The 14301-nt window shown below is 43.5% G+C and overlaps 1 protein-coding gene across 3 annotated transcripts in view; it reads right to left on the reverse strand.

The window, feature by feature from the left end:
- Positions 1–14301, reverse strand: part of CLSTN1 (calsyntenin 1) — a 62607-nt gene that overhangs the window by 40006 nt on the left and 8300 nt on the right. For all 3 annotated transcript variants that reach the window (XM_082229936.1, XM_082229934.1, XM_082229935.1), the window contains exon 2: positions 956–1078. In XM_082229936.1, coding sequence (XP_082086062.1) covers positions 956–1078 — 123 coding nt within the window. The remainder of the gene's footprint in view (positions 1–955; positions 1079–14301) is intronic.

Below are 14301 nucleotides of genomic sequence, written 5' to 3' on the forward strand. Positions count from 1 at the left end.
TTCTAGCACTGCTCCCCTCTACACAATTAGTGTCAGCTCTTTCTCTCTGCATGATTGCTGTGTTTCTTCTTACATTAGCACACTGGAAGTAGCTACAGTTCCAGAAGGGTAACCACATTTGCTGCTTTAGCTGCAACAGACTTCACTGGCACAGATCCTAACTTGTTAACAAATAATCACTGGATATCACATCCAAAACAGCACAGAACCCTGTGGCACCTTTAAAGATTAAAGGGTTTTATTATGGCATATGCCGTCATGGAACAGAGGCAACATCAGACTTGTTTTAGGATGTGGACGCAAACTGAGAAAAGCTTATGCCATAATAGACCTGTTAGGTCTTCAAAATGCCAGACGCCTCTTGTAATTTTAGCTACATGTTGAATCTTGTCTAAATAAAGTGGAACTATTCTGAAACATGCACCCAGAGAACAGAAGATGTATTATTTCTTCAATCTTTCATTTCAATTAATGAAATCCTGAATCTATTAAATCCAACACTTCTGCAGTAGACCATAGACATATGGTCTCAAATCTAGTTTAGATGTTCTTCTCAGAAGTGCTACTTATTAACCAGGTTGTCCTACCTTGCACAGGCAAACTGTGGTTTGTATGTAATGCTAGTTCTACTCAAAGTAGCCCCAATGAATTTAACAGTCTAATTTGGGTCTGTTACTTTCAGTGTGTCTACTCTGAGTACAACTTAAGTCAGATACAACCTTGTGTGTTCCCTCATTCCTGGGTGTGGATTTTTGTACTTGTCCCTGTCAAAGACTGTATTAGTTATCTCCCCAGCTCTGTCTAATCATTTGGAATCACTGGTTTGGCATAACAGCACATTAGACTTTAGTCTAATGAGTGCATTGCCACCTTACATGAGTGATTTCTGACCCAAATTTCTCACACTTTCAAAAGACACGCAACAGTTAACAATAAAATACCAAGATGCCCGTACCTGCAAAACGGAGAGGTGCATCCTTATCCAGTGCTATCAATGGGGGGTCCAACAGTACTGTGTTGTCGTTTTCTGTAACTATGCCATGGTAAGTTGTTTCAATCCACGGTTTGTGCTTGTTAACTAAGACAGAGAAAGAAAAGCAAGGTGAAGAATATATCAAGAAAAAAATTTTATTTATTTAAAAGTGTAACAGATTGTACCCAGTTAAGTCCTACCTACACAGATTCAACCCAAATTAGCCATTTCCATTATTTCAATGGCTCTACGTTAGATACAATGTAATGTTTTGATGCTATACGTCCATTTGGGGACACCATGTTCACCAAAAGGCCCCCATGAAGCAGCAATTCGACAACAAAGATGATTCATTTTGAAGTAGTTTACAGAGTGTCTTCTTCCAGCATTCAAGAACGACCAGATTATGCCAACAGCAGTAATTTTCACACTGGTAGTGTGAAGCCATGCATCAAAGCTAATCTGGCCCAAGCTTTGTGAGAAAAATGGAAATTCTTACCATAAACCTCTATGGAGAGCATTCCTGAAGCTTGGCAAGGGAAGAAGCAGGCCTGTGATTCTGGCCACAAGAAAAGGAGACACAGTAGGTCTCCCTCCTCACATCCCTCCAGCTGCAGGAATGCCCCCCAGGAACCCATGGGAAAGATGGCCCTTCACATGCCCTCTCAAATATCTGCTCACCTAGTGGAATGTTGTTACATGTTATGTTTGCTGAGCCCTGTCCTACATCATTCATTTAAACCAAGGCCACAATCCCTTCTGAGGGCCACATGCTAGTGGCCAGTGGTGGATGGGGCCAGTGGCAAAAGTGGCTTAACAATGAATGCAAATGCTACCTTTTTCTTGTGGACTATTTTCTACACACATTTACCCAGCTCTCTGTCCTCTTTCCTGCCAAGAAAGAGGTTCTTATTGGAGCTAAAGGACACATTCCAGTCAGGCAAAAGCACTCGGGATGCAAAGCAGGGCCAGTGAGGTATGTGGACTGGGGAATAGCTCCAACTGAGGAGAGAGGCCTGGATCCCCGTTGCTGCTGTGAACCTAGACACTCAGTCACAGATAGCAGGACAAGATATGCCCTATTGCTCAGTTTTTATGTAGATTACAGCAGCCAACCAGGAATTTCATCAAGTTAAGTAATGCACAAGGTGTCCCTAATATGGCTTGTTTTTGGACATGAACAGAATGTTAATGCTACAGAGGCAACCCTGCACACTGACTCCAAACTCCACAGCGATGTACTTTCAGTATTTCTTCTAATCTAACTGCAGCGTATAAAAACTCCTAAACTTGCAGGTGAAGACTAAAAACTAAGGAGAAGCTCAGTGAGATTTCTTCCAAAGCATGTATGTGTGGCCTTACAGCCTTAAAAGCAGGCCTTGTGGAAGCTGTGGCTTTCCATGTGTGATTGGACCACAACTCCCATCATCTTTGATAGCTGGTCACACTGGCTGGAGCTGATCGGAAATGAAGTCCAGCAAATATTGGAGGTCCACAAAAGTTCCCTATCACTGCTTAACATCAATGCAATGCTCCATATACCAAACATGAAGTCTACCGTTCTACATTTAAACCTCCAATAACATGCCATATACTGCCTCTTCTACTACATCTTAGCATCTTCAACTCCCACCATAGAGCTACCAAAAAAGAATATTTAAATGCAATTTTGAAACAAGTTTTATTTGCATTATGTTAAATACTGCCATGCCTAGCCATGACATTGTGCTAGGCATGAAGGCCTCAGAGGATGAACTTGACACCACTGAGAAACAGGCAGGGACCCATAACTCCAATGCTGAAGATCCCCTTGAGGGGCCCCCTCTGGGTTAACACCTGAACAAGAGCCTCATGACATCAAATGAGGCGGTGGAGCCACACCCCAGTCCACAACAGCACCACAAGGTTTAGGTCCCTGCAACAGCACAGCAAGCATCTACAGGAATCTGCAGGTTACTCATGCATAAGTAATCCATAATACTCCTTCAGGGCCATCAGCTGTGGTTAGGGTGTGGTTTAGAATACCCAAGTATATAAGGCTTCCTTCTTGAACCTTCCAGTCTCTGGCTCCTGGTACCCAACTCTAGTTATGCCTCCTGGCTGAATTGCACTGTGTGGACTACCTTGAGATATTGACCTTGGATCTTTTTTCCTTGGCCTTGCTTCTGAATTCCCTGTGTATGGCCTTGGTTTGTTTGGACTGTGCTGCACCAGAAACCCTGTTGGTGCTTGTAAGTATTTTGGTGAGAAGTTGAAATTTCTGGGATTTGAATGAGCTCTTGGAGTGTGACAGATATGGAATCTATACGCACCCACCTACCAGTTATATGAAAGTTATGGTGTTGTGCCATACAAAACTGTAGGCCTGACTACAGGTCAGGTGGTCTACAAGCTCTGCACTGTACCACTATCACGTCTGGCATCCAAGCTGCCACTTGCAACTTAGGCTCAATTCAGACATCCTGCTTAACCATGGTTATGGAAGAATCAGATGCTGTGGTTTGACATGGATTTAAAAAACAGTTGGCACAATGTCTGAACAAACAGTCACAGGCATCATTACAGAAGCCCCTGTACTATGGAGAAAGAGATTAATTTATGAAGCTGAAAGGACCGACCATGCAAGCAACTCTAATCCGTGGCTTCCTCATTGTACTTTTGAAAACTCCAGCCACAAAGTGGGTTTTATCTGAACCCTAATCAGCTCAAGCCAAGGTCTGACACAATGAATGAAATGAGTCACAGCAACAGCCACTCTTGAAAGTGCGAAATAAAAATGCCATTTCCCCTTTCACCCATCATGAACAGCAGGAGCCAAGCATTTAAGAGGAGTCAAGTCTTTCATGTGTAAAGAATTATATTATTTTTGTCATTATTGCATAAATTTGTAGGTGGCAGGGTTCCCCACCCCCACCCCACAGAACAAATTATCTAGTTGACGTGACCTACAGGAGAACACTAGAACAATTCTCTATTATGCAGAAACTCTTATCTTGGTCTTACAATTTGATTAATAAATCATCTTTTAGAAAGGTTAATATGATTAAGTGCTTTTCAGGACAGATAATGTATTTAAAAGAACCAGATTTTTTGGTGTTATTGGAATTGGATTATTATTATTTAATCTCTTGATGTTTTCAACAGAAAGCCTGTTAAAATGCAATCTGGATATTAATACAGAGTAGGTTAATTATAACTTATTCCTGTATTTAAAAGGGTAAGGGTTCCAAATTTCAAACTTTAGATGAACATACCTTCTTGCACAAGAAATTAGCAGGAGGGCAGTTTTACATCTGGAGGTCAGAGTTATTAAATTCTAATCCCATCTGCCCACTGGGTTCAGGGTGGGAACTAACCATTTAACAGTACAATAGTAACTCTTGTTTCTGGATGCTTAAAGGCCCTTTAAGCAGACTGAGGTTCTGCAAGAGCAGCTGTGGCAGACCGTAACAAAATTTTGCAAAATTCTTAAAACTAAAACTAGATGTCCTTAGCTGATTTGAATGTCAAACATTCTGAGTGGGAAGGGCCCAATGAAGTCCTCTTATTTCTCTCCCTTGCTGGCCTTTGGTCTGCGCATGGGCACATGGTGCATGCAGTGCACTGGCCAATTCAGAGCCCGGGATGTTGACACATTTTCTTGCATTTCATCATGTTCATGTAACTAGCAAGACTGCGTAAGTGAAGCATGCATGCATGGGGACCCACATTCCTGCAATAAGCAGGTTGCTACAGTATAGGAATCACAGAAATGCAGGGTTGGAAGGACCCCAAGAGTCAACTAGTCCAACCTCCTGCAATGCAGGAACCACAGCTAAAGAATTTGAATCCACTGGATTTGTATGAATGCATACAGGTTCCAAAGGCCAGCTAGGGATGAGCAGAAATTTAAGAGGATTCTACTAGGCCTTACACAGGTCTCTTTCTGCAAGGGGGAAAAAGTTGCGTGGCGAGTTCCCGCCCCCCACCAAGATAAATAAACACACGAGACACCATAATTAAGGTTAATTGGGCAAATTAGGCCACAACTTTATTGAATTCAGGAATGAGAGGCATTGGCTTAGGCATTGGTCCTATCGACTATTCGGCTCCAGCCCATTTGCTGGAGACACGGGGAAGGGTTAACACTAATCGGGGGAGTCTCCCGCCAAGGCACGTCGACTAGGAGCTCCCCCGGGTCACCGCTCTGGGGCGTGCCTTTGGCCCACACCTCCATAGGCTTCAGACAGGGCCACACCCCCCGGAGTCCTTTAACGGACCACCCTTCGTTCACTGGGGGGAGGTGATGGCGTTCCTCCCCCCCCACATCCTCTTAACCCCTTCTTACCAATGCCTACCGCCAATGCCGAAGAGTTGTGACGAGTTGCTACGAGGTAGGCGAAAAACCAAAAGGCTGTAAATTGCCAATTGGGAAAAATTCCTACCATGCCCCTTGCGGCGACAGACCATAGTCCATAGCAAAGTCAGAGACCTACCTAGAGCCCAACTAAAGGGAGGGAGGGTGGGGAAACGTGGGGCTAGCCGGAGAAGAGAGGGTGAGCCCCCTCCGCTAAATAGGGCAAGCCACGCTCCCCTAAATAGGGCAAGCCACGCCCCCCAGCCAGCCGATTGGCTGGCTGGGAGGCGTGGATGGATGGGATTCCCCTGTTCTCGCAGGGGGGCTGAGACCAGCCCCCCCGCTCACTTGGGAAGGGCGTGATGCCCGCAACCCCACCTCCTGGGGCAGGCCTGGAAGTGGCTTTGTGCCCTGAGTCATTGAAAATGAGACAAACTAACCAAATTTCCAAAATTCAATGCTTTTATGTCTACACTTCATTCCAAGAGACCTAGTATCGATAACTGGGCTATCTAGAAAGAAAAACCAAATCAGGACAGCAGGTTGCTATTTGGTACAGAACTATTTAAATTAATGGACGTGAGTAACTTAGGCCAATTACTTTCAATAGGTTTACTATGAGCAGGATTTGGTTGGATGCAACCCAACAGAAATTTGAATTGGTGATATGCTTAAGAATTTCCCTGTTCGGATTCCACCCCAAGCGTCCTCTGGCATATACAAAGGTTGTTGAAACATTTAACAAGAACGTAGAGCTAAAAGCAATCTCTTTCTCAAAAGGCATCAACCAAGTCACTTAGCCAAGTCACTGCTAATCTCCCGTCACATAAGTTAGGATAAATTGTGTTGGTTTGCTTGAAATACAATATTCTGCCCTACCTACGTGAGACCTGCCAGAATCTGCTGCATGTGCCCTGATAAGCTATGACAGCGTTACACCGAAGCTCACATTTAATCCATCTGAGGAAAAGAATTGTCCTTGACACATGAGCTGCCTGCAGCCTGAAATTGACTTTTCAATTGGAGCTGACAATATTGAAAGTAGATTCAAAACCCTAATTGATGAAAAGCCTGGCTTTCTTCTTAAATAAGTATTTGACACATGACTTCAAGAAAAGAGCAAGATAAAAATGTACCCTTTCCTTGTTCTGGTTATTTTAAAACGCACTCACCACGACTTAAAAAAGAATGAGGACTGTGTACAGCAGGCTGACAAACCAACTACTTAGAAAGCCTCCTGGGATGAGTGAGGATCACCATCAAGCACCAAGGAAACAAAGATTTTTGTGAATTGGTAGATGATCATTCTTCCCTGTTCTGGCTAACAGAGTCACATAAAGGCTAAGGTACATACTGATGAAGAAGTAGGCTAGTGCGTCTGACAAGCATGTAACAGCAAAAGCACTTGGAGAAATTGACAATTAAAAGCAGCAGCAGAGATCAGTCGTCCCATTCCAAAATCAAAGAGGCCCTCACAGAATATCTAATTCACCAAAGATGGGGGATCCAGAGAAATGACTTTCCCACAGAGGTCAAGGTTCAAAGTTAGTTTGTATGGGAGATGATGCTCTTCTAGTTATGCTGGACACAGATTCTTATTTAGGACCAACTAACATTCAAGATGCAATGTACAAACTTTACATTGCAGGCTGCTCCTCATGCCTAGATATTTGTGAATTTTTTTTGGGGGGGGAGATGTTTCTTGATCACAGGGCATTTGCCAAGCTTGAAAATTCACTACACAGTGGCCCAGTCAATCAACCCTGTTCAGGAAACAGTGCCCTTAAACGTAGAAACTTTGGGACAACTGCCTAGTTGTTGTTGTTTAATCCATTTGTTGCCATGATTTGTTGTTCTCAATAATAATAGTAATGATTTTATTATTTATACCCTGCCCATCTGTCCTTTGAGTAGCTACAAGTACATATAAAAACATAGTAAGACATCAAAAACATCCCAATACAGGGTTGCCTTCAGATGTCTTCCAAAAGTTGTGTGGTTCTTTTAGATGGGAGGGCATTCCACAGGGAGGGCACTACTGCCAAGAAGGCCCTCTGCCTAGTTCCCTCACTTCTCCTAGTGAGGGAACCACAAGATGACCCTTGGAGCTGAACTTCAGTGTCTGGGCTGAACGATAGGGATAGAGATGCTCCTTCAGGTATACAGGGCCAAGGTCATTTAAAAATGGCTGTTCTTGCCATTTTTATTGCTTTTTAAAAAATGTTTTACAGTTACTTATATTTTGTGTCAGATCTGTCTTACAGAATACCTGGTGTTCCACCAAAATGACTCATGGAGAAAGAAATACAGAAATATTAAGAAAGATGTTACAGTGGTGCCCCGCAAGACGAATGCCTCGCAAGACGGAAAACCCACTAGACGAAAGGGTTTTCCGTTTTTGAGCTGCTTCGCAAGACGAATTTCCCTATGGGCTTGCTTCGCAAGACGAAAACGTCTTGCGAGTGTTCCGGTTTTTTTCCGCTCCCCCCCTTTTCTAAGCCGCTAATAGCCTTTTAGCCGCTAAGCCTTTAATAGCCGCTAATCTGCTAAACCGCTAATAGCGCTAATCCGTTAATAGGGTTGCTTCGCAAGACGAGAAAAACCGCTAGACGAAGAGACTCGCGGAACGGATTATTTTCGTCTTGCAAGGCACCACTGTAATGCCAGAGAATCTTCGGAACCAGCCTCATTAGATAAGCTTGGAAGGAATAGTGGGGTTGTATCCAATATCAGTCCTACTCAGAGTAGATCCACTGAAATGAATGGAAATGGATCACATAGGTTCATTAATTTCAATGCGTCTACCTTAAGTATAACTTGATTGGATATAACCCTGTGTTTTACATGCCTTCTAGTTTTTGATCCTTCTACAATTTTTATCACTATAATTTCTCAACTCTTGCTGAAGATTTGTCAGGCTGAAAATGTGCCCTTCAACTGGTTATTAACATGTAATTCCTACTGATCTTTTAAATTCATTTTTAATTTGATTGCTAGCTAAATTTATTTTTAAGTTGATTGCCAGCTAAATTTAGTTTTAATTTGATTGCTAAAATTTCAATACAAAAACACAGCAAGTCATCAGAGAGATACTTATACACAATAATGGTATGTACAATTCTATATAGGTATATTAAACCTACACATAATTTTGGTGCACCATAGTTCTTTTTTAGGTGCAGGTAATGGTCATGCAGACTGTTACTTGAAATGTAAGATAAAAAGCCCCACTAACTTGCATAAAACTACTCTACTGGTTCTTTGCCTTTCATCATGAAAATGTTACAGGTTATCTTTCCAGCAATTGTGAGGCTTCGTAAAGTTTTATATCACAGCTCAAGAGACAGATTATTTAAATTCCTCCTTTTTTGTGTAATAAAAAGTCTAGCAGCTACAAGAAATATAATTTGTAATTTATAATTATAATTCTCAAAATTATATTTATATTAGTTTGCAGGTATTTTTTAAAAGAACAATTATATTTTTACTGGGTGCTCTGTAAAGAGCAGAGATGATGATTATTAAGCAACTATTAAAGCTATAAAGCCAGGATTCACAGAAGCTGGTCATAAACTCTCAACCCCACTAATACAAGCATCTTTGAACATTTTCAGAAATGGCTTGAGCTCTTGGAAACCTCCCATGGCAGAGAATCGTAAATCAGGGCATTAGTCCACCTGACTCCATACCGTCCACACTGGCTGGCAGCAGCTTGCCAGAATTGCTAATAGGGGACATTCTCTGCCATGCCTGGAGAGGTTGGGGATTGAACTGGGGGTCTTCTACAAACAAAGCAAATGCTCAGCTACTGAACTATGGCCTTTCCTATAAGGCACAGGAAGCAAAGAAAGACAATTTGGCCCTGCCAGTTCAATTCACTGACTGGCAATTGCTCTCTGAGATTTCAATGAAGCAGTCTTTCCCAACCTTACCAGGAGATGCTAGGAATGGAACCTGGAACCTTCTACATGCAAAACAGGTGTTCTACCAATGAGCTTTCCATGTTGCAAAGAAATGTAACATGATGCTACAGCAACCAGGACCAGTGAAGAAAAAGCTCTAGCAGGGGTCAAAAGATGGTACAGGTTTTTCAATACGGGGCACTTAGACACCACCACATTACAGAAGATGAAATATTTCTATACACTTTGAGAGGACTTGATGATGATGCCCCCCCCCAATGTTTTCAGATACAAAGCATTTTAGAGTAATCAGCTCCAGTAACCAGCACAGGTTTCTTTTCAGGAGGGATAAAAAATACAACTTTAATATGACATGTCAGCTGAAATACTGCAGCTTTTGTTAGCAAAGTAGTCCTGAGATTAAAAGCAAAAAAAAAAAAAAGCCATCTCATGCCCGGCAGATATGTTCTGTAATTAAGATCCAATGACAACTTTTTCTCAGCACACTGAAAACAACACTAGCCTTTGTCTATTCCCCTTTTTTCTTTTAAAAGGTTAATGCAGCTCCTCTGGAAAGGTGAAACCCTTATTGATTAGGTTAAATACTGGATGGCTCTCTGGTTTTTACTGGCAATCAAGGTATGTTATTTCACTCCCTTGTGGTTGTTTTTGTCAATATGCAAGGGATAATCCTCCAGCAGCTTGCAAATCCTGCTTCGGGAATTGGATCCTGCTCTGTCAAGCTATCACATTCTTCCTCCACCAATGCCTCCTTTAGAAGGTCAAATATTCCTGGACCCTTATTCCTGGGTTAACACTTTGCTTAGCAGATCAAAGGCAGTGGAGAACCTTTACCACTGGCTGGTCAACCTTCCTTCCCATCTACCCAAATCCACATGCAGCTCCTCCTGGAGGTCTGATATTTTTTTTCTTTTGGAAGCAAAAGCAGCTGGAAACCATCACTTGAGGAGGCAAGCTTTCCACCCAGCCCTGCTCCACAGCTACCTGCACTCCTTGCTCCCAAGGAAGCTGGCCTTTTCCCACCACTGGCCAGCAGAGAGAAGTCTCCCCCACCCACACTATTTTGTTGGAGGGGGAGAATAGTCTGGGGCTCTGGGGAAAGTATACATGGCTCTTCTCCCAGCCACCATTTTATTCTTACCAGTAACACAGTGAGATGAGTTAGGCTATGTGCATGGAACTGGCTCAATGTCATCTAGTGAGATTTATTACAGAAGGGAGATTTGAACATGGGTCTCCTTAGTTATTGTTGGCATCCTTCTGTCTTGAATGGAGTATGCCTCCAGGGGTGCATTAGCAGCACGTGACCTCCCTGGGGCAGTATGTCTGGAGGGTCAGGGCTGTATAGACAACAAGACCCCCCTCCCACGGCCTCGCTGATGTGGTTCAAAGGAAAGCATAGCAATACATTTGACACCAGCTTGGCTGCAGGAGCTCCTGGAAGGAGGAGTACATGGTGCCATCCAACCACCTTAGAGACTCCACCTCAGTACTAGAGCAGCATACTAACTACTATGCCAAACTGTCTTATCATCCTCTAGGGCAGTGTTTTTCAACTTTTTTTGGGCAAAGGCACACTTGTTTCATGAAAAAAATCACGAGGCACACCACCATTAGAAAATGTTAAAAAATTTAACTCTGTGCCTATATTGACTATATATAAAGTCATTCTCTTGAATAGGAATCAAATAAACACAAAGAAAGTATTTTATAATTACTTTATAATGAAATAGTAAGTAAACAGAAATATGAAAAATTATAAAATACTTTATTCAGTGCGCAACTGGCTGAACACAAAGCTGATATTCTGGTTGGAAGCAAACGTTGCGGACCGGGGATCGATCTGCTCAGCGGGGATCGATCCGCTGATCCCCGCTGAGCCGGCGGATGACAGCTCCGTCTCCGCACTGTGTGCGGAGAGGGAGATGTCAGAGCCCCGCTGCTCTCTATGGGCAATCGGATGAGAGCGGACCGCCTGTCCGCTCTCATCCGATCCCATCCGATCTGACCCTCACCCAGGACGGATGGAAAATAGGGTGGACACAGTCCGGCGCCCGCCTAGTGGGCGAAAATTTGACATTTTTATTTTTTAAAAATCTTTCGAATTTTTCAATTTTTCCCACGGCACACCAGGCAACATCTCGTGGCACACTAGTGTGCCGCGGAACAGTGGTTGAAAAACACTGCTCTAGGGTGCCCTCCAATGCAGCATCCCCCAGGTGTCCCTAGGACTACAACTCCCCTCATCCCGGCTAACTGACCATGCCGACTTGGGCTAATAGATGTTGGAGTCCTACAACAATTGCAGACTCCACATTGGCTACCCCTGCTTTGGTGACTGGGAGGCTGCTATATATACCGCCCCCACCCCAACATATCCCTGTTATAACTTAACTTTTTATTTAGCGTTTTAACTTTTTATTATGGATTTTAGTTATCAGCTGAGAACCAGTCTAAGTTGAAAAGTGGGGTGTGGTACACACACACAATCCGCCCCATTTTTTAAAATCCTGCCCACTTGCTTTCCCCTTAAACACAATTCTACCCTTTTATTTTTAGGGACGCTGGTGGCGCTGTGGGTAAAACCTCAGTGCCTAGGACTTGCTGATCGTATGGTCGGTGGTTCGAATCCCCACGGCAGGGTGAGCTCCCGTCTTTCGGTCCCAGCTCCTGCCCACCTAGCAGTTTGAAAGCACCCCCGGGTGCAAGTAGATAAATAGGTACCGCTTTATAGCGGGAAGGTAAACGGCGTTTCCGTGTGCTGCGCTGGTGCCGGTTCGCCAGAGCAGCTTCGTCACGCTGGCCACGTGACCTGGAAGTGTCTTCGGACGGCGCCGGCTCCCGGCCTCTTGAGCGAGATGAGCCCGCAACCCTAAAGTCGGTCACGACTGGCCCGTACGGGCAGGAGTACCTTTACCTTTACCCTTTTATTTTAGATTTTGATTAGCACAAGCAGCTAACTCAAGTCAAGGAAAGCAAGGACAGTCCAATTTTGCCCAACCAGCTTAAAATTGCCCCAAAACATCTTAATGCAGTTAGCTGCCAGGGCAAAAACACCTCAGCTTTATGGGAACAAGGACTCACCCATCAAACCACTGACTCCACGCACACAGGATTAGGCCACTGCCCAAGTCGGTTAAAAAGAGACTCCTACTACTATTAACACTTGGCTCTGAGAACAAGGGCATGGATAAGAGACCAGCTTACACCCACCCGGCTAAGAGTTGCTGATTATTACCTCTCTGCATTTTCTTCTGCTGTCACAGCTATTCTGAACATCCCATGCAACGTTACTGGACAGGCAGAAGCACTGCCTGATCTAGTTCATCACAATGGGTGCCCATATGCCTTTCCAAGCTTTGCAGGTCCTGTTTGTTGTCTTCCAATGATGTACACCCAGTTGGCCACTGTGAGAACAGGGGGCTGGAATAGATGGGGCACTGGTTCTAAACTCCATTGCCTGTCAGCCTTAGGGAGCAATCAAAAATTATGCAGATTATATAAGCTAGTCTATTGGCTGAAAGTAAGGGCTCTTCTAAGACCCATATGGGTCAGTGGTGGGGAATCTTTTCAAATTCAAGGGCAACCTTCCTTCAAGGGCAACCTTCCAAGAGCCACATACTAGTAGTGAGTGTGGCAAATGGATACAGCACTCACCTTAGTGGCTTTTGTACTCAACACCCCCCCATCCTGTCAAACAAGTGGTAAAAAGTGTTTGTGGTTAAGATTAAGAAACCAGCCACCAGTGGAAACCACATGAGTTGTTCATAGTCCACAATGACTTCCTGGGCATGACTAACAGACTAGCTTTTGGCCCCAGTCTGTGATGGAGAGAGCCTAAAAAGTAGAAACTGGTGCCCATTCAGCTAAATCAGCAAACAGTTCCAGTGCCCTACCTAATCTATTAAATCACTGCTGAGCCATTTCAACATGAAGTGAATTATAAAGCGACACTCACTTTTTAAAGTTTTGCACTGTCCATTGAAGCACCTGAAGGTTGAAACTGGGCTTCCACCCCATCAACAAACTTCTAAAAAATAAATCTCAAAAACTTAACGTTTAAAGAAAAACACAGCTGAACACCTAAGTTCTAAAATTGGAACGGTATGGATAAAATTGGTCCCTGTGCAAAGTTCTTCCCCACCCCCCAACACATGAATAAACACACACGAAACATTTGATCAGCCTACCATGGGCTTAGCCAGGATTTATGTCAGTGGTGCAGGCTTTATGCTGGGGGGGGGGGGGAGGGCAGAATCTCAGTTAAGTATTTTTATTGATTTACTTGATTGGAGGGGCACCTGCCCCCCCCCCTGGCTACACCCTTGCAGCCTATTCAGAAATATTTGCCTAAGAATGTTGTTGACGGCCTTGAAATACTTTTCTTTTTATCTCCTTTTCTTGCCTGAATTTTCCTTCCATTGAAAGTAAGATGAGCCTGTGGTGTAATTTTGATATATATTTTCTTCTTTCCCAGTAAGCATCCTATCCCAAGCACCTCTATCTGATCCCTCTTTCTTCTGCTTTTGTATGAATGTTATCGGTGAAGCTTGGGATTATATGCAACTATGTCTTTACTTGGAGCAGGTCCATGGAAATTAATGGATCTAAATTTTATATATTAATTTCAATTGGACTACTCAGAGCAGGACTAGCATTGGATACTCAGCCACATTGGGCAAAAAGTTCCTACACTGCAGGAGGTTGGACTAGATCAGGTCCTCCCAATCTTGAGTCTCCAGTTTATTTCTGACTACAACACCCATCATCCCTAGCTAGTAGGACCAGTGGTCAGGGATGATGGGAATTGTAGCCCCAAAAAAGCTGGAGGACACCCCCCCCCAAGTTTGGGAAACCCTGAACTATAGGATCCTCAAGGTCCCTTCCAACTCTATAATTCTACACACCATAATGCTTCATATTGCAATGTCTGTAACTGAAATACAAAAATCATTTAATGCAAAGGTATTAAATGAAGCTCATTACACAGCCATGGAAATAATCCAAGACCTGTTCGCTTAGTCACCCATAGCAAATAAAGAGTCCCTGCCAGGCAACCAGGCAGTGAT

Source organism: Podarcis vaucheri, assembly GCF_965113315.1.
Source record: "Podarcis vaucheri genome assembly, chromosome: 7".
Lineage (NCBI taxonomy): Eukaryota > Metazoa > Chordata > Lepidosauria > Squamata > Lacertidae > Podarcis > Podarcis vaucheri.